At 39.0% G+C, this 27,829-nt stretch overlaps 5 protein-coding genes across 7 annotated transcripts in view; 3 read left to right on the top strand and 2 right to left on the bottom strand.

The window, feature by feature from the left end:
* LOC122419117 (serine protease snake-like) overlaps window positions 1–1,624 on the top strand; it is a 32,412-nt gene extending 30,788 nt beyond the window's left edge. For 2 of the 3 annotated variants that reach the window (XM_043433404.1, XM_043433403.1), the window contains 3 exons: window positions 436–694; window positions 765–1,015; window positions 1,103–1,624. In XM_043433404.1, the coding sequence (XP_043289339.1) occupies window positions 480–694; window positions 765–1,015; window positions 1,103–1,440 (804 nt within the window). In that variant the 5' untranslated portion in view covers window positions 436–479 and the 3' untranslated portion in view covers window positions 1,441–1,624. Of the gene's footprint in view, window positions 1–402; window positions 695–764; window positions 1,016–1,102 lie in introns of all 3 variants that reach the window. The other variant, XM_043433402.1, reaches the window with a different exon arrangement.
* A 584-nt stretch (window positions 1,625–2,208) lies between these two features.
* Window positions 2,209–5,250, top strand: LOC122419118 (uncharacterized). Its single transcript, XM_043433405.1, has 6 exons — window positions 2,209–2,784; window positions 2,876–3,029; window positions 3,098–3,312; window positions 3,381–3,575; window positions 3,845–4,087; window positions 4,167–5,250. The coding sequence occupies exons 1-6, from the start codon at window positions 2,779–2,781 to the stop codon at window positions 4,311–4,313; spliced, it is 960 nt and encodes a 319-aa protein (XP_043289340.1). The 5' UTR covers window positions 2,209–2,778; the 3' UTR covers window positions 4,314–5,250.
* A 155-nt stretch (window positions 5,251–5,405) lies between these two features.
* e (nonribosomal peptide synthetase ebony) lies at window positions 5,406–12,282 on the bottom strand. The gene is made up of 10 exons (XM_043433400.1): window positions 11,744–12,282; window positions 10,081–10,486; window positions 9,521–9,676; window positions 9,093–9,319; window positions 8,936–8,998; window positions 8,302–8,680; window positions 7,169–7,365; window positions 6,757–6,949; window positions 6,306–6,666; window positions 5,406–6,125 (listed from the first exon to the last, which is right to left on the bottom strand). The coding sequence occupies exons 2-10, from the start codon at window positions 10,484–10,486 to the stop codon at window positions 5,531–5,533; spliced, it is 2,577 nt and encodes an 858-aa protein (XP_043289335.1). The 5' UTR covers window positions 11,744–12,282; the 3' UTR covers window positions 5,406–5,530.
* A 6,759-nt stretch (window positions 12,283–19,041) lies between these two features.
* LOC122419238 (uncharacterized) lies at window positions 19,042–25,537 on the bottom strand. The gene is made up of 7 exons (XM_043433638.1): window positions 25,041–25,537; window positions 24,846–24,953; window positions 24,282–24,427; window positions 23,600–23,913; window positions 21,531–21,683; window positions 20,309–20,750; window positions 19,042–20,196 (listed from the first exon to the last, which is right to left on the bottom strand). Exons 1-7 carry the CDS (start codon window positions 25,258–25,260, stop codon window positions 19,939–19,941), a joined length of 1,641 nt encoding a protein of 546 aa, XP_043289573.1. The 5' UTR covers window positions 25,261–25,537; the 3' UTR covers window positions 19,042–19,938.
* A 293-nt stretch (window positions 25,538–25,830) lies between these two features.
* LOC122419240 (growth hormone secretagogue receptor type 1-like) overlaps window positions 25,831–27,829 on the top strand; it is a 57,676-nt gene continuing 55,677 nt past the window's right edge. Inside the window, exon 1 of the mRNA XM_043433644.1 lies at window positions 25,831–26,223. The gene's annotated coding sequence lies outside the window, so the exon portion shown is untranslated. The remainder of the gene's footprint in view (window positions 26,224–27,829) is intronic.

The following is a 27,829-nucleotide window of genomic DNA, read 5'->3' as shown; positions in this document are numbered from 1 at the left end:
TTGAACGCAGTGAACGAATAATGTTGCATTGATATTCAAATATTGATGACATTATATTATAAATTTTGCTTATGCATGGATAAATTATCTGCAATATATTCAAAAACCGTTTTTGCAATTTATTTCGTCTCTGCCAATTATTTATTGCTACCAATCGCTTCAGGACAACAAAAAAACAAACATCCAGTCCGTTGTAATATTGCATTTAATATGAACATTCATACTAATGAAGATTATTATCGTGATCATCATTGCCAATATTTTGTATTAAATATTGGCAATGATATCGTTCTCAAAAAAAAATATTTTCTGTATTAACGACTGCAAGTTTTCGAACGTGATTTTGTTCAGAATTATTTAGACTAGATAATATTTCGACATCTCTCGAATACGTTATTTCAGTGGAACGACTTTTTGGTTTTTGGTCTTTCGCAGAATGCGAAGAATATGCCAGGGCAGCTGGGCAAACAACATGGATAATGTCGGGGTTCTTTCCAATACCGATATTTACCGAGTGCAAAAAGATCGTTAATTCGTTGACTTTCGACACCGGAATAGCGAAGGCCAATGAGTTTCCGCACATGGCAGCGATAGGTTGGGTTTTGCCCGATCATACGATAGGCTATTACTGCGGTGGTAGTCTAATTTCGGAAAAATGGATCATGACTGCTGCCCATTGCACACACGGACCGCTGTAAGAATTCATACGATTAATTATTTCAATACTAAATAAGCAAAAACGATCAAGAAATCGAATGATTCAGGGGTAAACCGGCAGTCGTTCTTCTCGGTTCTAATCGGCTGAGCGATACCAGAACAGGAAAATTGAAGTGGATCAAAAGGTCGATCAGACATCCGGCTTACAACCCTCCAAGCATGTACGCCGATCTCGCTCTTCTGGAGTTAGCCAGAAGGGTCTATTTCCAGCCAAATATAAAACCGGCTTGTTTACACGTGGAATTTGATAAAACGCCGATAAAAGTTTGGGTCACCGGTTGGGGCAGCACACAATTTGGTAAAGCTTGATCTATTCTTTCGAAAATTCTCAATCCCCAAATGAATCCCCTGTAATAAAATCAATTTCTCATTTCTCTTTACCAAGACGATGAGCTCAGTGACGTTTTGATAAAGGCAGAACTCGAAGTGATCGATAATGTGCGGTGCTCCTTATCGTACAATTCCTCGACTTCGGTGCCGAGTGGCGTTGTACCGAGCATGATTTGCGCCGGTGATCCTCAAGGCGGTTGGACGAAGGATACTTGCCGCGGCGATTCGGGAGGTCCCTTACAATCTATTCACCCCAACGGTTGTCTCTACGAGCTCATCGGTGTTACGAGCTTTGGAAAAGGATGTGGGAGTTCCGGTCTTCCGGGAGTTTATACCAGGGTTTCTCACTATGTCGAATGGATCGAATCTGTCGTTTGGCCCGAAGACGATTGACTTCATTTTCGACGTCGTCGCGTTGCGATTCAATAACCCGTTTATACGAAAATTATGTGCAATCTAGTCTTTGACTTGACATCGTTTATTTGCTTACGCCAAAATCGTAAAATTTTTATTGGAATTAAAATTTTAACCTTTGCATCGGAATGTCGGTGTATAAAATAAAAAAAATATACGAAAACGTAATCGTCGATTTCCTCATCAGCTTGATCCATGAATCACTCGTATCAGCCGATATCCTTCAATTCCATAGTACCAAGTCGTAAACGTTTGAACGTGCGGTGTTACGGATTAAGACGTAAATTGGCGTGCAACTTTTCACTGATTTATTTCCACTCGTAAAATTCTGTGCTGCATTTTTCTTCGACCTTACCTGCAGAAATTACTTTACGGTAGCTGCTTTCAGTTAGATGAAATTTTTGTGTGTAAATTTCGAAAAAGCATACTTTTCATAATAAAAAGTAATTATGAAAGAAAAAATTGCATTCGGTTTTGAAAAAGATGGAGAAATTTCGTGATCCTGATATGTGATAATGTGAACACGTTTTCATCATAAACTTTATTTTGAAAGAGGTCACAAAAAGTTATAAATCCGTTCAAATCGATGTGTATCGTCAGTCCAAAAAACCATGCCCCCTATCAGAGTTGTAGATCTCGATTGTACGGTAGTCTGATTTGAAAGACTAATTCCAAGTGGACGTGTGGTCGTCGAGCTCGTCGGTATCGCAAGGCACGTGGTTCGTAGATCCACACGATTACAGTTTCGTTCTCGGTGACGCGCAGTTCAAACATATGTCGAAACTCATGTGTGCTGGTTCTAAAATCACCAAGAAATGTCCTAGCAAACAAGAAGCACTTGGGAAAGAAAATATTTTGGAAAAGTCGTAATTTCAATGGGTGTAGCAAAAAATAAATCGCTGCTAAAAGAATTTGATTTGGGGCATGTGAAATTGAGTGCAAGTGCGTATTAAAATTAAAAGGTATTAGTCCTACTTTGCTCGAGTCGTTCTATTTTTAGATCTACGCATATACCGTGAGTATGAGTTGAGCTCTGCAACGAATCTCTGCCTGAGCTCAGTTTCTTTCATGCCGTTACGATTGAGCCTGACTTTTTGTCAGATTGAAAGAAAGAGATTCGGGACTGAGTGATAATGCTCTTGCGGAAATAAATGTGGCGCATAATGAGTGTGAGCGGGATAAAAAAACTCTGAGTTTTCATGAGCGATTTCGCCACTGTTTTGAGTGTGTTGGGTTCAATTTCGCTGACGGACAACGGAAATCATTGGTCGATGGAATTTCACTCGTTGTCACTTTGAGGCTTTAGCGAGTTATACGATGCGTGTAAGAGCTACTTTAATTCCTATTGAAAAAGTCCATATTTCTATGTTCGCTAGCTGGGCTCGGAGATTTTGTGAATTTTTTACTTTTCTAGTGTGACAGTTTTTTCTGGAGACGAAGATGCTTGTTCGTGGTGTTGTTGCTTGTTTCGACGATCGTATTAATCGTCGGTTCAAAATATTACGCTCAACCAATAAAAATGCTCGACGACTACGAGGCTGGCTTTTCGAATGAACGATACCACGAAGGTGATTAATAAACAGTACGAAATTAAGAAGATGAAATTTCTGAATAAACGAGTAATTTGATTGTACAGTTTTGCAACGATGGTACAATTTTTCTGGAGCCTCCGACGAATGGTACAACAACAAAAGTATCTCAATGTTCGACGAGGAACTGCTAATGGTAATTCGTCACAAATGGATCGTTAATAATGCAACGTTAAGCGATTCTTACAACCTTAAAAATCCGGATATACTGGATCCGTCAATGGGTCAAGCTCGAGAAATTATGAAAGCTTTGGACAATAAAGTGAGTTAATGACATTCTATACGAAATGAAAATTCTCGGTGAGTTGAAGTCGTTGGATTATCTACCAGAATCGTGGATTTTTCATTGAATGTGGTGCTTACGATGGTGAAACGAGAAGCAACACACTTGTCCTCGAGAGGTTTCTCGGATGGTCTGGTATCTTGATCGAGGCGGATCCAATCAACTTTTCTATGATGCTTGACAAAAAACGAAAAGCGTACCTGTCGCCCACGTGTCTCAGCATCAAGCCTTACCCAATGAAGGTACTCTATTTCTCCAATGAACCGCGAAAAGGGCTTGATCCTAAGTATTTTAATGGTTCGTTTCGAAACGTTTTTTCACGCCCTTAACGCACTCAAAAAATTCTGGAAAAGTGCATGATACTGCTCGAAGTATTCATTTTGAAGTACCAATTACAAATTCCTCAAAAATTAAATTTTCTTATAATTTTTTCCTAAGCAATGAAAAAAAAACCAAATTGGTACAGAAATTTTATTTACTCTCGTTATTTAATATGCTAACAATTTTGCAGGCTTCTTTCTTGATGGCACGTAACATCGGTCGGATCCATGAGCACGATGAATCTCAAACTGAAAAATTGCCTAATACAATGGATGTAGCTCACAGTGGAAAGCACATCACGGTTCAATGCTTTCCTCTTGTTTCGTATGTGGCTGCCCTCGGTATCGAAACCGTCGATTACTTGAGTCTCGATATCGAAGGCAACGAGATGGAAGTTCTAGAAACCATACCGTTTGATCGAATCGACATACGGGTATGCGACGTTTTATTTTTATTTCTACCGCTTGTAATGGTCTGGAAGCAGTGCTTTGATTATTTTATGATTTTTATAGACGCTATCTGTTGAACATATCCATGGAAGAGTGGGACGAAAACAGATGATTGAATTCATGGAAAAACGGGGCTACTATGTATACAGTTTCGTTGAACGCGATGACAATCTCGCGAACGATATTATTTTCGTGAAAAAACAATCTTGACGAACATTTTAAATGTAAATTTATAGAGTTGCTTTTTGCTGGCATGAAAGGACGTTCCAGAATTTTTGTCCGGAAACTTTTTCCGACGACGTATTTTCATTTTTTCCCTGTCAATAAAATTGAACGAATAACTTATTTATTCAATCAGTCTTAACGGTCAGCAGTCGTTGTAATTAATTTTTGATCACTATATTTCTGTCGTTGAATGAAGAAATACATGTAATTTATTCAGTAAACATTCAATGCGTTGAAAGCAAACAATTGAAATTGACGATTTGAACGTTTAGGCGTCCACTAAGCAGTGAGAACTGATAAGAAATATTGTAGAGTACAAAAAACTAAAAGATGTAACGAAGATAGAAAATATCCGAATTGATGCATTCCATGAAAATTCAAAGTCCAATGATCACAAAATTGAGTAAACAGTGAGTGCAAATAATATTTATAATTTGCGGTACCTCGTTCCTAATCTTTGAGAAACCACACTCTAATAAAGTAATAAAAAACATTTGATAGATTTACTAATGTTTTGAATGTTCAACAGAAAATCAGAGAGAATTATTTCGTTTTGAGAAGTAATATGTAAAACTTGAAAAAAAATGTCTGATGCGTTTTCTCTGTGCTTCTACTTCTTATGGAAATTTAGCATTTTTATTATTTTCATAAAAACGATGACTCAATGAAGCTTGAAAACTGCATTGAGAGGCTACCGACCTGTTCGTACTGTCGGAAATAATGACTAATTTTCTAGTTTTCGTGCGACATCAAGTGGTTAAGTGTCATGACGAGTAATAGCAGGGTGTAGGCAAAATTGCACGTTGGACGATTGTCCGTATTACGTAAAAAAATAGCCAACGAGCGATGCGCAGAAAATTTGTTTGAAAAGGAGAAGATTGTACATTTGATGCAAATAAAGTTTTACTCGTTGAATATTTCACGAGGTGGAATAAACAAAATTACTTACGATCCTGATCTCAATCCATGAAATTCAATTCTATTGGAGAGTGTGATTCTCATATTCGTTGCTTGCATGAAAACTAAAGTGTACACGAATTTCGAGTTGTTTAAGACGCAGAGGAAATAATTACGAAAAATATATAACTATGTTTATTTAATCTCACAAATAATTGATACATTATGGACTATTTACAATGTATGTACAGTGAAGAGCAAAGATTTTCGACACGTCTCAGCTCTAGTGGTTCTGAGATAATAATCTAAGAGATTGATTTCCAGGAGCAAAGAGCTCGTTGATTATCTGGTGCTTTTCCAAAAGGTTTCGTTCCATCGGGTGCGACGTACTTGTTGACTTGATAATCGAGCAAAACCTCATAATTATAAATATCCGAACCAAGCTGTTGGGTCAAAGGGCTCGTGTTCGTAGTAAAAATACCGGCGAAATTTTTCCTCTTGGCCAACCTCAGACACTCGTCCTCCATGATTTTCATCATAATAACATTTTCAGCCGAGCTCAATTCACTGTTCGTGCCCATCATGAAGGTATGGAAAATCTGGCCTTTGCCTTGCGGCAATTGTCCTTCGCGAATCGGGCCCTCGAGACTCTCCAGAAACTCAAATATTATCGTCAACTTCGAATCTATCGTAACTTCCGGTTCATCCCGTGCATCAAAGTTCAATGACACCGCAAGAATTTTCTCGTCGTTCTCTGATGATTTTATCACGAAACAGAAACCCTTCTCGACCAATGAGTCCCACAACTTTCCCATCAACTCCGTGTAATCGTTTCTATGGAGATTCGGAAGGAGCCATCTTTCCAAATCGGCTTTCGTGTAAAAACTGTCCGTTATTATTCTGGAAGAATTATGACGATTATTATTCAAACTAACGCTTCGGTAAATTTTCTAAAAAATAATATCGACAAAAACTCTGTATTGTCATCACGATTTCACGTTAATTCACGAAAGTTCATCGAAATAATGAAACTGAAGATAAACGAGGAAAAATGTATGAATTGTGGATAATTCGACTCACTCTATAACTTGTTGTTTGTGAGAATGATTCAGTTGTTCGATAGCGTATTGCTGTTCTTCCATTGGTATTTCAGGTTCGTTTGAGTCGTTGAAAACAGTCATTTTGTCAAGAATATCGGACATTTTTTTAGCGGCTATGAAATCGGTGATGCTTATGTGATATCCTTGGTCCTGTAGTTTCGTGACGGTGTAAATGGAGTTGAGTGAGTCACCGCCGAGTCTGTAAAAGTTTGCGTTAACGTTCACGGTTGAACGCCCACTTTTTCCGATCACCGCGGCTACGGTAGGGAAAAGAATTTTTGCTTTTTCAAGCTGATTTTCCGGCACACCATTGTAATCGCAATCCACGGTCTCTTCTCTTTCTGTGAAAATAATGAACATTTGTTATTACATCAACCGAAAAGCGTGGATCCAAACGCAATTTTCAAGCGTAAAAACATCATTTGACAAACCTGCGAGACTCGACGACTCGTACTGTTGCAACAACGTTTGCCTGTCAGTTTTTCCATTTACGAGCAACGGAATCGAGTCGATAACGATAACTTGAGGAACCATGTACGGGGGTAGTTGGCTCTGAAGATAATCCTCGGTCTGCAGACCGGAAATCGACGTTTCTGGCTTCGCCGTGACGAAAGCAATCATCGCCTAGAAATTTGAATTTTCCTTGTACTGTGCAAACGATTAATAAATTTAATACACGAAACTTCGGAGGGTCTGAAATTTTGTTACGTTCTTTAGGAGTAATGAATAAAAAACTGATAATCATTTTGGACTTTTGCCACAAACCAGGAAAAAAGTCATTCATATTCTGATGTTTGAAGAATCGTCATGCGTACCGAACACGCATTCATCGTACTTATTTACCTGAGAAAGTTCGCCAGGTTTGTAACACAAAACGGTGGCTTTATCGACACCCGGTGCAGCGGTCACTGCCCTCTCAACTTCAGCGAGATCGACACGATGTCCTCGTATTTTGATCTGAGCATCGGTTCGTCCTTCATAAACGAGAATTCCCTTGACAATTCTCGCATAATCGCCGGTTCGATAGATCGTCGAGTATTCTGTATCGGTGTGAAATAATGAATAGTAAATCGATCGTTTCTAAATTATTGTGGGGAGCGTAGCTCTGGGAGAGATTTCAGCGATCCGGAGAATGCTGCCTTCGCGCGGAGCTCGTGAACACTCGAGAGTTATCGAGGAAGGAATAGTGCAAAATAAAAAGGAACGACATGCCGAAGTGACAAGCGCGAATAGCACGAATATTTTTGTTTCTGTTTCAGAGATTTCTTCACTCGAAAGTTGAATACAAACTGTCCAGGGTTTAATGACGTCGAGTGTCGCTTTACTAACCGTGCATTCGTTGCTCTGTCATTAAATGTCGCATTTTAAATTAGTCAAGATGACGATTGAATCGGGGCAATTATGCTTCACGAGTTAATTCAATTTGCAATAACTCCGAGTGGATTTCCAAGATCGCTTGTTATCAATTAACATTCTTTGGATTGTTTATCTTCGCCAAGATTTTTTGCACTCAAGACAGGCTATTACGAAAATATTTATTTTTTGCAAATCGTACTCTTCAACAGATCCGCATTCTCTCGGATAAATGTAATTGGTTGTTGCGAATTGTAACGAAATTGCAAAGTTGGTCGGTAGCGCGTTGTTCTCACAGGACGAGGCAAGCGATCCAATGCCACAAACAAAGAACCAGTATAACAGTGAGAAAAATCCGAGTGTCCTTCGATATGGATTATTATTCAAATTAACGATAAAATTATGGGTTGTGTTTTTGCTAAGAAACCTTGAACGATCATTAAACGATCGAGGGAGAGGCCGTCTCTCCATTATTGAAGATTGCCGTCTGGTTTTTTTATTCTCTTCCTTCCTCTCTCTCTCTCTCTCCCTCCCCTTCGTTTTTTTTACTTATTAGAAAAATACTGTCCGAGAATGTCAAGCATTGTTCTTCCCATAGCTTTTTCTATTTTTTATTATCTTACCTGGGTCGATCGCGTGTGGGTTGTTGATGAATTTGTGAGGATCTCGACCGCGTATGTAACCTGCTGCCAAATTTCGTCCGGCTACAACCAGCTCACCAACCTCGCCCTGACTCACGGGGCACATGTCCTTGTTGACGAGATAAATTATACAATTATCGAGCGGTCGTCCAATCGGTACTTTCTCGAAATTTTCCAGCTGCTCCATTTTTGTCACCAAATGGTATGTCACGTCCCCCATCACCTCCGTGCTCCCGTAAAAATTAGCCAATACGTGTTGACCGGTCGTAAATCGTTGAAAAAATTGTTCGGCGAGCGACTGTGGGAGCGACTCCCCTGAACATATCCACAGCTTCAGATGAGCCAGCGGATCAGCTTTTTCCTACCGATCAATTCGAAAATTCAGTGAAATGTGCTTTAACTAAAATATTTTCAGTATTGCCTGTCACAACGATAGATTTTACAATTTTATGAATTAAATGTCGTTTGGGAAACAGACTTTTGGCTGTCAGATCTGAACAATGTCTTCGAAGATTGCAAAATTATTGGTAAAGAATGTCGGATTGGAATAGCATGAGCTGTGGTCGTAAGGATGAAATTTGGATATTTGATTAGAAAAATCGTGCGGGGCACTTACTCGGAGGCCGAGGTAGACGAGCAGTGAGCGGAGAAGTGACGGTACCAGAACCAAGCGACGAATCTGAAAATATTTGAACATGTTTATTTGAGTTGGACACTCTTATAGAAATATGAATATCAACGAGCACAACGAAAATTGCAACTTTCAGTCTCACCTGGTGCTTTTCCAGTACTTTAACAAACTTGACTGGATTCTTCGTTGTTGAACGAGGAACAACAACGATCGTACGACCTTGAAGAAGCGGTCCCCAAATTTCGGGAGCACTATCGACAAAAGTTAGCGCGGTTTTGAAAATACAACGTTCTTCGTCATTCCCGTATGGAAGTTTGCGCCACTGCCATTGAAGTCGGTTCAACAAAGTAGCGTGAGGCAATCTGACACCTTTTTTTAAAGGAAATTCCATCAATTAATCAGCGGGTAGTTATACGAAAGAATTCATTCGAAAAAATGTGTAATCATTTTTTCATTACGTTTGGGCAATTGTGCACATTAACCAAGATAACTACTGAATGACGAAATAAATTTTAATGTCATTTTCTAAGTGCGAATCAGTAATTCAATCGGGCAAGTATTCGATCCTACCTTTCGGAATGCCTGTGCTGCCGGAAGTGTAGAGTACAATGGCAATTTGCTCGGGATGTTCGTCGAGGGATAGCACATCAGAATCTTCATTTTTAGCCTCTTCCCATAGTTCCTCAAACGTAATGAATGGTGTGTCTTCGTAAGAAGATCTGTCGCCTGTAAAGATATCGCGTCAAATCTCTCGCTTATCGACGTTTTATTCTCGATTTTTGAGACGTCACTTCAATCCAATAATCATAAATTATTTTACTTTGATTAAACGCTCCGTATCCGTTCAAAGAACGAAACGAAGCGAGAAACGAAGTTGTGATTCATGAAGCCGGTGAAACCGATCTGAATGAAGCGACACGGTCATTCTTTTTGCAGTGGGTATTTTTTTTATTTTATTTTTATTTTTCATTAAAACCTACAATAAAATTGCCGTACCATGGGACAAAGCTGATTTTCAGCTTCTTGGACTGATCGCCTAAGAATTTCAATGTTTCCAAGGCTCTTCCGTTGTACAAACAAGATGAAGAGCCATGAGTGAATCGAGGAGAAAAAGGAGATCTTGAACTCACCATTAGCATCGATTATCACCATGAGTGGTTCTGATTCTTGGAGTATGTGCTTCACCCTCGAGGATGGAAATTCAGCATCCAACGGTAAATAAGCCATTCCAGATTTGAGTATGGAGAGTAAGGTAAGCGGCAAGCCGAGAGAAGGCCTCATCGAAACAGCCACAATGGGATCTGCATTTTCTCGGGGTTTGCAAATTTTTCTTAAAATTCGCGCGATCCTGTTGCTCGAATTTTCGAGCTCCGCGTACGTCACGGAATGCTGTTGCTCGTCCTCGCTCTCGTAAATGATCGCGGTTTTCTCGGCATTGGCTGATGAGATTTCGCGAAACATCTGGTGGACCAAAGCGTGGTTGCCCCAGGCGATCCTCTCGCCTCTGAGCACCGATTGCTGCTGCAGCGAACCCATCTGCGAGGAAGAAAACCGTTTCTGAGCATTATCATTCCCGTAAAAACCCTTCGATATTTTAGTCCCGTCGGTATATATGTTAAACGCGTCACTCCAAAATCTTACGTGGATCGAGTGAAAACCGGTATTCGACACTCCACCGGATCTTCATCGTATCCGTCCGGGTTTTCAGGGCCTTATGTTAATTTTTTGTGCTCCGAGGCTTAGACTTGGAGCACAAAAACTCTTTCACGACTTGGGTCGCTCGAAGATTACGAGGTACAATATTTTTCTCGATCTCTCTCGTGCGTTTAAAAAACTGTGCACAAAGAAATTCTCGTCGATATGACGCAACAAACGTTGCATGAACAATTGGAAAATAAACGAGACTCTGCGAGAGGAAAAAGTACAATGAACTTATTTCAAGTTATTCACACGTGCGATCGGCAATCTCTTGCGCCGATTTCTGTTTGGAGAAACGTGATCCAGCCAGCGTGGAGTGAGTCGTGGGGAAAATAGTGAACACTCACGTGTGCAATAGCTCGTAAGCGTCAGCCAGTGCAATTAACAATTATGCATTTGAATACGCGGTAAGATGAGGCGTTGGAAAAGTCTAAAGTCCCCTGGCTCAAAGGTATCTTTCGCGATCGTTGACTCAACAGCACAACAAAAAACAGTATTCTCATGACGTTGGTTCATTGAACTAACGATTTCACCTCCTCCGTGCAGCACAAATATTTTTGATCTCGATGACACCACGAATAATTATATTCCTTGACATAAGTGTTCGTGGTAACTCACGAGAAACATAAATATGCAAAATAATGGTTTTCTCAACGCCAGGGATGACAGAAGTGACATTAAAAAACCGCTCACTTCGGTTATGATTTTACAAAACTCTGGTAATCCGCGTATTCATGCTTGGCCAATAAGAAAGTTGCCCCTACATTATGGTCGTTAATCGTGCATCGAGTGAGAGTTGCAGTCACGCACTGACAACATTAACTATCATTTCCTACTGGACCGAACGAACTGTACGTCGGACACCGAAGCTAAATTTCAGATCCCAGATCTTTATTTGTATGAAAATATGATCTTAAAACTTGAGCGCTGGTAAAAAGGGAAAAAGTTTGAGCCGAAAAATAGAGCGAATAACTAAAAATATTTTGCTTCTCAAAATTATTGCATATGAAACATTCGAGTCTTATGTTTTTCGAATTTATGAAAGTAGCATAAAAGATCTATCGAACGGAGTAATAAATAGTCGTTAACTCTCACCTTTCGTAATTTTTTTTCTCCTGATCAATGGATATTCTCGTGTCCTTTTAAAGATTTTCCCGAGATTTATGAGGATAGTGATGGGACGACTGGTTTATTCGATAAATCACTGCACTACTCTCGGATCTCACGAGTTGTGGTCAGTAAAGTTCAATGACGCTTTTTTTCCCCTCGGCTTCAGCAATTTCCTATTAAAATGTTGTCACGACACATGACATTTTAAACACAATCGGTAAAGCTTATAAGCACTGATGACACTTCATTCACTCATGTGTAAGTCGTCTATGATCAAGTCGCTATCGCACTAATCGATCTCGCGTCGCTACAGGAAAATGCGCCTTCGTTTTATCTCCGTTAAATCGAAAGATTCGTTGATTATTTCAAACCCGCTTACATTCGTATTTTTACTTATTATTTCAATCTGAATTTTTGTTTCCACTTTAATCTCACGTGATCGCTGACTTTCGACGCTGTGACTCTATCATTGGGCTGAACCGTTAAGCGATTGCCACTCAATAGTAACTCCTCCCGTTGACGAGACTCGAGCTTTTATATGAGAACTCGCTTCGAGGACCCTGGGTTTTGTTCGTCGTCGTTTGTCCCTTCCCTCACTACTCGCTCTCCGATCATTGGCTTTCTTCCTCTATTCCTACCAAAACTCCAACCATTGTACCGCCATTACAGCTCATTCTCGTCATTCAAAATGTCTACTCACATATTCGAGCCAGCTAATTTTATTCCCGATTTTACTAACTTTTTTCATATCCACGATAAATCGAGTGACAAATTAAAATTACTTTGTACGTCGTTTGAATGACGGATGATTTTTTTTTTTAAATTGTTGCATTACAAGATTTTAGTTATAAATTATTGGAACACGTGACAGCGAATTTTCATTTATGCCGCTTCAATTTTCCAGCCCGCACGGAGAAAAGACCATCGACGTAAACATCAAACGGTTCACAATTATTATCGGTACATAGTCACGCGAGTGAGTCGTATCACGGAGAAGTATTGCCCTCCGAAAAAATACGGTGCGTTGACGTGGAATTTTTTGCAGACGTTCTACGTGCGTACAAACCACATTGAAAATTGCTCCAACGATCTTGACCTCAAGGTTGTCGAACTGTCAGTAGAAATCGCTCGGCGAGCAATTGCCTGCATCACACCACCGTTTAGGTGTTTCGAGACCGAAATTCCAGCTGGCAGTTTATTTAAAATTTATTGAAAAATTATGATCGATGAATCCCCAAAAATCGAGAAGTTTCTATAAGTCGGAGGTACGTCCTTCAAAATTTTATTCAACCGGTTTGTACAGCATTAATCTGGTCAATCAAACCGTTAAATGATTAATGCTCTTTTGGCAGTCTCAACTCTTTAGGTTCATTATTTCCACGTGATGAAAAAAAAATCTAGGGTGATAGTCGTCATTAACGTTCGTTAATGACGAGCATAGTCATTCAATCGAGCGTCCAGAAACTAAGGTCAACCAGATTCGAGAATGATCCATATTAGTATAGAAATGTGTGTACACGTGTGAGTGTGTAAGGTATTCTGTGAGTATAATGAGCACAAAAAATGTCTGACTCTGGACCACGTCGAAAGAGTTAAGTTGCAAAAATTACTTGGAATTTAGATCGATCATTTTTGGATGACGAAAGCGGTAAGGGACCTTGGAAATGATAATCTCATGCTTCTCTTGTAGTTCAGTGTTATATTCGTTGTAGACGGAAAAATTCTGCCATGTGCACTCTTCAAATACTCCAATCATTCAATTGGTTCGTCGCCGAACCAGACTCTGAGACGTATGACGTGTCTCGATGTTTTTTTTCTAGGCTTACTATCACGCATGGAGCTTAATGAGCGTTGGGACTCTTCTGTGGTCATTCCCACGACAATTCGTGGCATTCTTCGTGGCCTTGGAGCTCTGATGTCGTCGAAAATGAAATTAACACACTACGAAACCAACGTTCGTATATATTTATAGCTGAGAATTGTGTTAAGTAATTCGTAGAAGTGTGGATACAAACAGTACTTTTACGTGTATACGTAAATGAGTGAATGGCAGGTTCGCGTCATGAATATTAAACTCGTATAACCCGTTCAATCTCACCAATATATTCTGTCAATATACTCTGGTACTTCCGGGATTTCGTACGCCAACATTGCATAGTCGTGGGGCATGCATTCACGAAAAAAAGTACATAATTTTTGTAGTTTGAACGGAACATGGGAAAAATGCATGAACAACTGACGCTACAAGTTTTCGAGTCGGACAGAAACTTATTAAATACAAAATCATGCATGCATTTTAATTTTTTTTATTGTTTTCCTGTAATGATACATTCTGGGTATAGCAATAAAATTCGTTTTACCAATCCTTCAACTCGTATCAGAAAGAACAGAAGGGGCAAATTTTCCTGTTGTTCCGAGTGTTCACGAGGAAAAATTAAATACGACGTTTAACCACAAGTTCTACACATTTTACCGTCTATGATTAAGCAAACTGTGGCACGCAAAAACGGTACTTCCATGACACATTGTAGTCACGTTAGATTTTTTCCTCCATCATCTACGTTGAAAATGTGAGCTAAATAAACCTTTGTCGCTCGGAAAATGGAGTCTGGAAATGGGTGCAAAAACTGTATAACACGACGGTGCGAGTCTCGATGAAACCGTCGATTTCCAGTGTGAATTTATTGAGAGTTACTGTACGTAGTGCCGGTCCGCTATGATCGAGCTAGGCTGCAAAATGCTGATTTCACCAGACTCAATGTGAAACGGTACGGGAGTCTTGCGACAGAAATAATTTCGCCACAATCGCGCACTCTCGACACCTCTTTCGACAAACTTTTGTGCAGTTCTTTACATTGTTGAAGCGAGAATACAAACGCACGGCAAGTTTCGTCATTTAGATTAATTGAAGTATCGTAATTCTAAATTGAGTATGAAAACGTCGCTCAAAAGTAGACATTAAAACATATTATAAATATTTGATGATACGAATTCATACGCAATTTGCGCGAAGCTTCATTATTAGTCATCGTATTTACTCGACTGACAAGTTGTCCTCATTGGCCGAGGGAAATTCCCAAGGCATCGGGAACTCCCTTACCTTCGTGGTAACTCGATTGCTCCCTCGAAATATGATGCCGATCCACAAACCCGTTTTCAGCGCTACCCGGTATTCGAATTTCCTCTGCGTATTAGGGACGTTGAAAATTTTTTATCGTTCCTTGCCCGTCAGAAATAAAAGTCATTGGATGACGAGGCTTTTTGCGTGTAGAAAGTATATATCGCAGAGGAAATCCCACTCGTGAAATTGCAGTTGCGACGCATTTCCTGTTTGCTCACTTTTTTATTCCAATCTCTCATCACCCTCTTATCTACGAAACTCATTTCCGAACTCGTTTACAACAACCATGAATTTGGTAAATGAAGATACGAGCTCTTTCGATCTAATGCTTATTATGTCACATGGCTTTGAACAAATAGTACGAATTCATTCATGAGTTGTCAATCGCAACATCATAACGGCGTCGACTAACTCTGTTACGTGTGTTGCGATTTAATCGATTTTTTAAATATCACTTATGATTGGGAATGACTCGATTATCGAATCAGCCTGATTGTCTGATACCAGGTGAGATTTGCAGAGGCGTGTATCACATCATAATGACTTACGTGACAATATTAATATGTTGAAAAATCAGATTGGACGATCTTAATTACCAGGGTCATAGTGACTGTAAGATTTTAAAAGAACGTAAATGAAAACAGCAATTTTTGTTTATCACACAGAGCGAGGTGTGCGTGGTAGCGAAAGTATAATTTATCGATGAATATTAGACTGGATCAAAGCGGCATGCGCGATAGAAAGTACGGTGCATGAGGTGGTAGATGGAGGAAACGAGCACTGTAAAATAGGCAATTACGATTACAAAACTTGGCCACGAGTGTCCGCGTTATCATAACTACGTACATGCTACGAACGAGAAAGAAATTTCCATTCACCTCTAACCAGTTTTTTATTGTACACCCGGAGAGTAAAAGGAAAAAAGAGTTGGATATTGAACTGCTGTTAACTATGGTGAAGATTCTATGAGGATATTAATTCTCTTGGGGCGATGAGAAAAAATGAAAAAAAAAAAAAAAAAAAAAAAAAAACATTCTCATACCTAACGTATTTTCTTTAATTCTGAACACATTTTCATACGGACGATTATCGTCTAACGTTAGTCTACTGGTTCCGTAAATGAAAATGCGAATTCCCGGACGAGATGTCAGCTCTACTTGTAACCGTGCATAAAATAATGCAGATGTATTCAACACATTGATCTGCAGTGGAAAAAAAATGACCCTGAGAAACGATCATGTATATGAGCAACATAACCGGCACTTCTATCAAGTAAATTGCAAAAGGAGGATGCCTAGAAAAATTAAAACAAGTCCGATACCGTCTGTTTTTCCTGAATAAAGCGATTCGAAGTCGACAGTTTTTGAATAATTCTAATAAATAATAATCCAATTGGACTTTTCAAACCGTTTTTTGGAATATGTTAATTGACGCAAATGTGACAAATGTTGATTCATCGGAAATGTATTAACGGACGCTTCAACGTATGCGAATAGCATTAAAATCTAAAGCGTGACAGTTTTTTTTTCTCGACATTTCGATATTTTCATAAAAATTATAATGAAAGTTGATAAATTCTCAAACCATGTTTGATTTACCAGTGCATTTCACGTTTTTGTGGTAGTCCGACTGTATTTTTATCCATTCATCAAACCATTAGCCAAATAAATATGAGCAGTCGAAAATCCACTTGGTCTCGAATTCTTACACACATTCAAAATCCTAATTAGGTCAAGCGTCTAAGACTGTTTCTCGTAAAATGAAATTTTTATGTTTCAACATTTTCAATTAAAACATCATAGTTATATGATTTTCACATGTTAATTAAATTTTTGTGACGCAACTGTCGTGCTATTAACCGGCGGTGTAATAATGTTAACTTGATAGACGGTCGTTGATTTTTTTGTGCTCGGTTCGATAGCGGTTCGATCATAAACAAGGCGTTACTACTCGATAGAAACACCCGATCACCTGAGTAATAACACGCTTTTATTATCATGTGTTTGTCATTCTCTGTGATGATTTTTATATTCGCCGCTGCGCTTTTATAGTGCTCGAGCAAAAGTATAAAAAAAGAACAAAAATTTTTTCATTTATTCTCATGTGCTTAGCGATTCCGACCCTTTATAAGGATGTTAAAGCGGGTCGTACTAGTCAATGGACAGTCTTTGACCATATTTTTTGAAAGAAATTACCACAGGCAATTATATGTAGCATAATATTATTAAAAAATGTAACAATGATTTTTGAACGGTAAATAATATTCAAGTTCATTTTATATTCAAGTTCATTTTATCATGGAAAAGATTTTGTGCAGAGTTGTTAATAAAAGTTTACGTCTGACAACGTCGGGCGTTGAGGTACCATAACCTCAAGTTATTATGTCAACAAAATGATCCGGCATAACATTCACGCCACTCACGGTAGAGATAAAGGGAAATTTATTTCCAAACGATCTATCCCATACCTTTTGAGGCCTCTCAATAAAAAATCTTACACATATTACCAAGCATTTGATGAAATGAAATTTATTTTACAAAAATATATCATCCCAAATTTTTTTTCCGTGCATTCTTTCATTTTCCGTTTATTAATGAAAAAAAGAGCCTATCTCAAAAGAATTTTTGTATATACAATGTGCTGCAAACCACCTTTCTGAGCCAATTGAAATATTTTCTAAACGCAAATTATATACATTTTTTTGCACTAACGTTTAGTTATTTTATGAATGCAATTATTTCTTCATAGTTTTTATATCGCTTGAAATGCTGTGTATCAAAATATTGTCAATTTTTTTATTTGGAGTAAGCCTCTGACAGTAAATTTAGGTTATGTACAGATGTAAACATATATAGATTTTGCGACGTTGCGACAACTTCTCAGAGTTATAAAATCCTCAGATTCCGTGAGCATTTCTCGTCTTTAACTTTATATTTTTAATTCAGATGTCCGTTGACCCCTTCTTTTAACCAACCGTTAGAATCCGTTCAATTCATACAATAGATTTTTTTAATTATCCACATCTGATATAGAAATAGAACAAATTTGGAGTTATACAAGTTTCGAAGCCATTGCGGCTATAGGCGACACGTAAAATTGTGTTCTTTTTAACTAATAATATTTCGATTAAACATTCAATAAGGGACCTTGAAATTCCACACAGATCAAGTATTAAGCTCGGACTACAATATACAAAAAAATTAGAGTGCCATCTGAAATCGAGTCTAGTGCTCGTACATCCTTAATAGAGCGTGGAGCAACATCTGGCTCAATCGTTCGAAATATTCGCGAGTATAAACCTTCGTATCGAATGCGATTTTTTCCGAATGAAATTTTTTTGACCTTCAAGAATCGAGCAGAAAATTCTCGATGTAGCAAGCACGGGGGGTGAGGGTGGGGGAGAATGTGACACGATGGGAGAATAGCTGGCATGTGCAGTAATAATGACCGTTGGGCGAGTGAACATTTTGCGCGTTACGCAAGCCTAGATTGCTCGTATGATTGAGTCAAGTGACGAGAACAATAGCCCACTATCCATCAACTTATGTGTAACCCCGTTACGTTCGTTAATCCGTCACATCCGCGGTAACTTTATCCCAACATGGTTCTATGTTTTTTTTTTCTATCTGCTTCTTTTTTTCTCTTTCTCCCTCTCTCGTGGACTTTACAAGCTTCCTCCTTCGTGAGTTTGTTGTCATGCTGTAAATTCCGAGTGAACGAGGATTCAATTGATCTCGTTCATGAGTATGTACCCTGTTCTTTCTTCTCGACTTCATTACATTTTTGTCTCTAAGAAAAACAGCGAGAGTTAACTCACCATGTTTAGTATTACAAGCACGTAAAAATCACTTGTTCCTGAAAAGTCATTTTTCCTTTTGTGTTTCTTGGAGCGCGCGTATATATCGATGATAAAACGTGATATTGCATCAGGCATAAACGATCGTTCGTATAAAAATGTTTCAGAAAAAAGATTACTTGCCCACGCGGTCGCTCGATTTCCATACGATGCATAACGTGCGGGAAATTACAATCCCTCCAATCGGACGAGCTTCTCTCGCATTCGAGCGTCCCGTTTGTCATTTTAATTATAAAAAAAAAAAAGAAAAAAAAATCAATAATGCTCGCACAGTTGAGGAAAATGGAGCTTGAACTAGATCAATAATTGACAAGCACCTCGCTGCATTTATTTACTCTACAAATCGTTATTTACATATTTATATTCGTCGACGTACACGCGCTTGACAATATTTTTCTTGTTCTTGTTTTTTTTTTTTTCGACGAATACATACGTCATTGTTGTATGAAGCTGGCCTCTGGAACTTTAGGTACCATAACGCCTAATAAAAATCAACTCTCAATAGTGAATATTTTTTTCCCGATTTTTTCCTAAATCATTCGAAGGACCATTAGCACTTTATCCAAGTGACACCTCGTCTCTGTGAATCACTGAAATTATTTTCTTCTCTTACTTTTGTAAAATCGAACGAAAAAATAGAAACAAATAATCTAAAACGAAACCCTTCTGACTCGAAATAATATATCAAAATGTAATTCAACGTTCACTCCTAATTGGTCATGACTTCCATGAGTATTCGGCTGACCATCCAAAGCGATACGTTCATAAAATAAAAATAATGTTCAGCTATCTGTTGGGGCGTATCAAAGTGTCAAAATTATGTTGTTCATATTTCTCTCGTCCTTTACCACGAAAAAAATGATTTTCTAACTGTTCGTCCCACACTCTTCAATTTATTATACTTACGAAAACTCGATTAGTCAAAAATGATGTACTCCATCGGCGGCAATATTTCATTTCACAATTATATCTTAGCTTATTCATATATTACGTTAATTAAACAGCAACAATTGAGAAATATGTCGTCAGACACGTAATCGTTAACGCGAAGGTTGAAACGGAGCGATCAGCTTGTTCTCATTGATACGATTATTGCACAATAATCGATAAAAAACTAGTTTTTCCTAGCGTTTCAACCCCGCTGAATTTGGAATTTTTTCTCTCACTTTTCTGATTACGAATTTCAGTAAATCGCGCATGATTTTAAACGCTCTTATCGGACATGGTGCTTCTGATGCTGCGGTTGCTGTCTCGTCGCTGTGGCGCGCGGGAGTTTCTCTGGTTTCTCGCTGCCACTGGTGGCTCTCGATCGCTCCCGACCCTCCTCAGGCTCGTGTCTCTTTCGATGCTTCGTCCTTTGCTTTTCGGCGTGCGAGGACCTCGAATGTTCGAGTACACGACGTAGACGGCCAGGATACCAACAACGAACATCGCGACGCCAACGCCGCTCACGGTTCCGACCTGGAGAGTGCCCAGAAATTGTAAAAGGAGGCCTAATCCCGTGCATGAAGTTCAATAAATCTCGGATGAGTCATGAGGGAGATTAAAACAATGATGAATCGAAAAAAATTACCATCGTCCACCATTCGCTTTCATCCATTTCCGTGAGCAAAACCCTCGCAGCCTCGTCATCATCCTCGGCGTGGAGCATTTTAATCTCTTTAGTCGTCGTCGCGCATCCGGCACGTTTTTCTTTTTCTTTCGACTGAATCCGCTTGAAAATTTCAGGCAGTGAACCAGTATCGTCCGCGTCGTCGTCATCCTCATCGTTGTTGCTGCTCGCTGCATCGTCGTCGTCGGCCTCCGAGGACGATTGTCCTTTCCATTGTATCTTAGCATGATTTTTCATCACGGTCACATGCCCCAGTTTCTCGAGAGTTCCACTTTTCTTTTTTATCGCTATATCGAGCGTTTTACTCGTTGATTGTATATCAGCATTAACCACGGTTAATATGCTATCCAGGACCTTATTCCAATCAGCAGAATTCAGCTGGTTTTTACACTTTTTCTTCTTACTTCAGGAGAAAAAAATTTTATATTGTAAATAATACTCGGTTATCAGTACGAATCTAAATTGATATGATTGCTCTTTGACGAAAAAAATTAATCGAACACTCATTCTTTCCGACGGACCCGAGGGACTCGTTCGAACAGTCACTTTCGAACAATAAAGGAAAAACGTTGAAAAGTTATTTATAAGACTGAAAGCGTGAACTGTCACTCCTTATTCCTATGCATCAGTGGTTGACACTGATCTTTTAATGTCGTGTAATTATCCGCAATGGTACACTGAGCCGGGTGGTCCGTTCGCATTGGCGATTCGATCGACTTTTTTTCAATATTCCAGAGCTGAGAATTATGATGTCAAGAAATGTTATGCATGAGTGATGTATATCGCTAAGTGTTGCTCTGATTATAAAATTAGCGAAGCCGCGGTGAAACGCATCAGTCTGCGAACGAACTGTTCAAGGTCACATTGACAAGGTACGGAAAGCGATAGGAATTGTACAACTTGATCGAGAAGAAAGTCATTATCACGAATCCTGTTTCGCTTCCGTTGAAATATAACGGGACGATTCACCTCATCGTGCTTGTTTTTTCTCGGGTTATTTTTCTAATTGAATTTCGTACGTTGATAAGTTTGAGATGTCAAATGTGGGCTCTCTGTCGTGTTGAGGGGTTTGTCGATCAACGAAATGGAATTTTTTTAACCCAAAATTAATCCTTAAAAAAATAATGGTCGGATGTGTAATCGAGGGGCAAAAATGCAGGGTGCTCAAGCGAAAATCTCTTACCACAAAGTATCCAAAGCTTTGGAGTAAACTTTGATGGCGTTCTCAAGCCATCTCACCTCTCTGAGCTCCTCGTCGTCGTATTTACCGACACCCTCGTCACCGTTCCACCATCTGGATTTTTCGACTTTTTCTTCAAGGCCTTCGTACGCGTTTCTGGTGAATGGAAATAACCAAATTTTCATTAGTGGGTTTGGCAAAGATTACTTTAGCAAGCAACGGGTACGTTAGTCAGATATTTTATGCTTCTCGTTGCAATAATTCGTAACTGCAACCAGAGGCATAAAATATTGAGATTAATATCACTATATCGATCCACCCCAAGGACTACTTCGACTGAACAGCAACGATTCAGAAAAAACTTTAAACCAACCACGAACGATTGGACTAGAAAAAAATTAATAAATATGCCAGAGTAATTTCGGGCCTCAAAGCGGCAAAGTTCCCTTGAAATTTTTCGTTTCTCGCAAAGCCTTGAATACGTGGAGAGTGTTAAGGAGTATTGGAACGCGATGAGAGAATAAGTCGGAATGACGAAATTCCGTTTTAATGTTCGCAGCGATAACTGACAAGGATTTTCATTCGCATCAAATCTTTGTATAGCTCTTATTTTAAAAGAGAACCTTCGCTTCTGTAAAACGATTTTCTCTTTCCTTGGAATAGTTATATCTCGTGGTTTCGCGTGAGAGAATAATTAAATTATCTTGAAACACTTTGAGAGCTGACGGGACGGAGGATTTATAGCCGATAGTTATAGATCGTACGAAAAAATGAAAATTGCGACACGAAGAATGGACATCGAGGCGGAAAGGCAGGAAGTTAAAGAGAAACCCCGAGAAATCCAAGACCTTCGGATCTTGACGAACGGACTCGTTGACGCGCGAAGCCACTGAATTCTCGATATCCGTAATTCGTGGGAGTTTATTCAGAAGGAAGGAAGGAAGAAAAAAAACGTATTCACGCTCGTTCATGCCGCAGCTCGTGCTCGAGGACGTGAGCAAGAAAAGGGGATTGACGCGAGTGTTGCTTGAACAAGAACGCCTCACTTTGCCTCTCTCCATCAGTGATTCGTGACTGCAGCAATTATTGAGGAGGGCTTCGTCCATTATTCCAATTGTCCTATTATTTACTACGGATCCCGTCTTTCGCGATGAGCTTTTATGATTTCGTTAAATTTTTATCAACTTTACCGTACTTTCTGAAAATTCGGTTCAATTATTCGATTCATTAAGATTCAATATTCCAAAGCGTCACCAATTCTCATTATCTGTCATGCTTCACTGAGTAATAATAAACATTTTATAGCCAGTCTACTAACAGGGCACAAGTGGGGAGAGGAATTGCGTCTCAGAGTTCTCGCAGGAGTCAACTTGGAGCGTAATCACTATAATTTTTTCCTAGCACTACTTATCAGTGCACTGGATTGTCTATCACTGTTTGATTAATATCTTATGAATGATGCATCGACGAGAAAAATTACTATCAAACGTGTACATTAAAGAATTTGGCAATAACGCTCGAACCACATGAGCCTTTTGAGCAATATCCCGATTATCGAAGCAATGCATGTAAAATATGCAAGTATTTGTAACAAAGATCTCGACAGTATTGCGTTCAGAGGTACAATTCAAAATCGATGGCATCATATATTCGAAATAAAATTTATAATGATTACTATCAAAAATTACTATCAAACGTGTACATTAAAGAATTTGGCAATAACGTTCGAACCACATGAGCCTTTTGAGCAATATCCCGATTACTGAAGCAAACCACGTTCGATCAAAAGATCTCGACAGTATTGCGCTCAGAGGTACAATTCAAAATCGATGGCAGCATATATTTGAAATAAAATTTATAATGATTAGGTAAAAATGACGAAATAATTGATCAATGTTCGAGACACCTTGACGCACAACACATTATCAACTGTTGGATAATAACGCAATCGAGATCGATATAAAACACAAGAGATATCGTTAAAAACGCATTATGAATATTGATGTTCTACACCGCTATAACGAGAGGCTTTTCAAAAGAGATATACAACGAGGTTGATGTGAATAGCAAACCTCGCGTCCTCCAGCAGGATAATGGTGTTGGACGAGTTTATTCGATTGAGATAATTCTCAAGATTTCCTTCGCTCGCAACAAGGATCGTAGAGTTGACAGCTGTTCGAAAAAAATCGTCGACCGGCTTGCCTATGTGCACGATTTGCGAGGTCAAATCTTCCTCTTCATTGTCATGAACCATCACGCACAGCCCTCTGGCAATCGCGCTGCTCGTCACTTTTTTAGCGATGTTTTGAACATCGTCCTCGTTGTCGCCGTCTGCAACGAGTGTGAAGGATTTCCACTTGAGAGCCTCCACCACTTTCAAAATGCCCTTTTCATCATAATCAAACGTTAATCATTGCTATTAATAAACGTTCGTGTCTGATTCATCGCTGTGTTACGCAAAGTATTATTCTGCGGCAAGTATTATTTAAGGTGAACGCTCCTGTGATCAACTGGTCGAGACAATTTCATAAGACTTATTTATTCCACCTCGCAAAAATAATCGAGTTATTGTTTCTCGTATACTTCTGTAAGTATTTTTTGTTCATTGGTTACCATGACGAGTGCACACGAAATTGCACGTCAATAATTTTACTACTGGACATGGCTGCGAATGGAGGACTCGAAAAATGAAGAAAATTCAACTGAGACCAGTCAATCGCGAAGTGTGTCACTTTGCATGGAAAAATGAACAACCTGTGCTATGAAGTTATCAGATTCCTTGGCAAGGTGATGCAGGTACGGCGAGTTCGATGGTTTTCTTACGATATGCGGTATCCCTAATACGGACGTTATCTTGTGCACCGCATCAGCGTTCGTTGCGGAATCAGGTCCGATTATTCCTAAAACCATTCCACATTATGACGTTTTTCACGTTGCTCCGAAAAACAGAGAACGAGAGTGAGACATTTACGGGCCTCTTTCCCTACGAGGCTCTGCAACTTTTCGATAATTCTTATTTTTTATTCGCTGTTGCTATGATGCACAAACCCATGATGTTACAGACCATAGTACATTTGCCCTTCAAAAGTATTATCGTCGTTCTCTTCTTTCAAATTTGGATTTTGAGCATAATTGATGAAACGTTGTCAATAGAAAAGTGAGGAAGGATCGAATTGTGAATTCCAATCACAACGACGCGTCTCTCGATCGTGATCATTTATAGTTTCTGTGCTTGTTGATATTATCCTATTCAGTCACGCTCTCATTTCTCAATCAGAACTTTGCATCTCAATAAATATACAAATAAAGTGTGGTCACCTAAAAAATATGGGGGATAGAGGCAATTCATATCAGCCCAGACGAGAGCTTTCATTGCTGACTTGACAGCTCCGATCACACTTCCGCACGTGTCCATAACGGTCGTTTCTGTAAATCGAATTGCAAATAATTGGTTTTCAAAGGATTTTTTAACCCGTCTTGAAGCAGCATTATATTCGGATGAAATAATATTACCAAATTTGAAACCGTGGGTTTTGTTGTTGTGCGCATCTGCTAACAATTTAGCCGCTTCGAAAAGAAGTACGCCCTTCGTAGATACTTTCGTGCAGGCAGGATCATCGTGAACAGCAGTGAGCACGGATATCTGTACGCGATTGGGACATTCTGTGCGTACGCCACAGGTGCAAGCTGCTAATATAACGATAATGGCCAGCAAAGTGTAAGCCTTCGCCATAATTGTCGGTTGATCGGCCGAGAGATTAGAACAGTAATAGAGTGTCCCGTTCCTACTGACTTTCCATGTTGTTAATGATAAGTTCACAATTTACGACACTATCGCACAAACATAATTCACTCGTCGCCCCTAACTCAAATCCGTTTCACAATGTCAATTAATAGTTTATATTTGCCACGAAACAGAGATCTTAGTTTTTACTGAGATGCTAGTTTATTATCGAGAGTTCCTCCCAAACCGAGCTGTCAACTCTGAGTGCGAACCTTGGTATTGAAAAATCCGAGCTTTATAGGGAAGCCACTATGACGTGCATAATGTATTTCTAGGGTTTTAGCCGAGGTCATATAGTTCAGTCGTTCTCACCTAATATATCGGTCGCGGTCAACCCTTGAAAATAATTCATGAATTCAAGATATTTTGATCAAATTTCTAATTCAGTGAAAAGTGATCTTCGATTTATTAACGGTTGTTTCTTAATTTATTTATAAATACCAACGAAACACAATTGAGCCAGGATATGATTGTGTTCTTAGTGGGATAAACGATTCAATGATAATTACGAGTATGAAACTTTCATCGCGATTTAAACGTAAAGAATGACGATTAATGCTCTTCGCTAATATTAGCGCTTGCACTTGACATTCCATGTACCTTGTGAGAACCACTCCTAATTTACTTAGCCCAGTAAGCTCGTTACGTCAAGGAACATTTGTGCATATACGTTCGATCGCGCACGAGCTCCCCGATGGGTTGCGATTCACGTTTCAAAACACGCCATTTTACATAAGTGGGGGCTAATACTCAGTTACGAAATAATTATAGATTCAGTGGTCGTTTGTATAGACCGTCAATCTTTTTAATGATTCTCGTATATTGCAATACTGCAAGAGTGACATTTATCATCGGGGAAAAAAGGGTGCGAAATCGTATCAACGTGAATGCAACGATAGGATTAATTAAGAGGTGTGTTATGCGATTGGTATAATTCAAGATTCGAAAAATATCAGCTCGAACTACTTCAAATTTTTCTAGAGGATCGATTTTCTATGGCGTCTACTTTCTGTCCGATTAAATTATAGTTCTGCCCTTCGTTTTCATAGTGAAAGATTATTCGTTTCGAGAGTGCGTGACTTGGTCAATTTTATTGCTTATTGGGATAGATCAACATCTTTGTGACTGACGTTGACCACGATAGTAAACAACGGCTCCGAACTTGGTGAAGAACATTTACTGTTTGGACATTCGATGTTTTTTTTTTAATATTCTTTTTCGTTTCAATACTTTTTTCTATGATCAAGGGGCAGTAACAGTTTCAAAAATCGTAGGGAATTCGTTCGAGAAATTCTTCACAATTAAAGCTGATGCTGGTATGAAAAACAACTCTCGCACCTACGAATTTTTGAAGCGATTGAAGTTGATAAAAGTGCGTGGTACGAGATAGTAAGCAGTAATTTTCCATTCTTTTTTTCCAAGTAACAAGCTTGGAAATAAAATATATCTTCAGATTTCATCGCGTACCAGATATTTTTAGTTTTCCTCTCTCAAAGATTATAGAAAAACGATAAAAAGTATCTAATCTCGTACAAATTGATAATTAAAAAGCCGAACCTCGCATAGCTGTCATTTTACGACCAACGAGGTTTATAAGTTGCCGGACATCACATAATGATTCGAAAGTGCGATGGTGAATGGAAAACTTGTAAAGAACCATATAAAGATCGGTGTTGGTTCATAATAAAAATAAACGGAAATTAGTTCATTCAGATGCAATAAAAATTAAAAAAAAAAAAAAATATTAATCAAGATATCGGGTGATTGCCGAAAGAATGTAACGCTGTCAGCACAATTGTTTATCTTATCGTTTCATGGGCGATTTTCTACATAATTTATTTCGCTTCTATTAATGAAAACATATTTCTATTGGTATCTATATAGTATGATGATAATTTCTCGCATGGCAACAAATCAGACAATCACCAATTATAAAGTAGTAAGAAAGGATTTATAACAGCTCAAGGGTATAATCTTAGGAGCTAATGGATCAGCACGAAATCGGTACACATACGCTTATTCGCACTGAGTCCGAAGCAATTTTCATCCGGGACTCACCTGATCATCCGATTTGCATAATGGCTTTGTTACCTGTCGGTTTCTTCGCATCCAGCTCCGGAAATGCCCGGATCCAAAGCCAGACAGTTTTAATCATAATAACACCGGAGGAGGAGAATGCATTTACAAATTATTAGTATGCAACGATAGAGAAGGTAGAGAAATCCCGTGAATTATAAGGTATGTACGTTCAGGGCGCAGAAAAAAACAGGCACAAATGCGTTGGACCCACGGGGAGGACTGAGTAATAAGTTTGTCGTGGCAAGTGCCCATTATCGCTTTGGTGTGGCAATAGGGGCCATTCATCAATGTCGTTGCGCGCAAATGCTATAATAGAATTTTGAATTTCAACTATACTCGCGCAGATAGTGATTATACAATTTTTTCCCTCGTGCTACCGCTTTTAAATAGTTCGCCGAATAATTATTATAGCCTCGTGGTTATGCTCATGTTTAACGGC

The sequence above is a fragment of the Venturia canescens genome, chromosome 1 (assembly GCF_019457755.1).
Source record: "Venturia canescens isolate UGA chromosome 1, ASM1945775v1, whole genome shotgun sequence".
NCBI classification, from domain to species: domain Eukaryota; kingdom Metazoa; phylum Arthropoda; class Insecta; order Hymenoptera; family Ichneumonidae; genus Venturia; species Venturia canescens.
The sequence above is the reverse complement of the archived record's forward strand: the minus strand, read 5'-3'. Positions and strand labels throughout refer to the sequence as shown.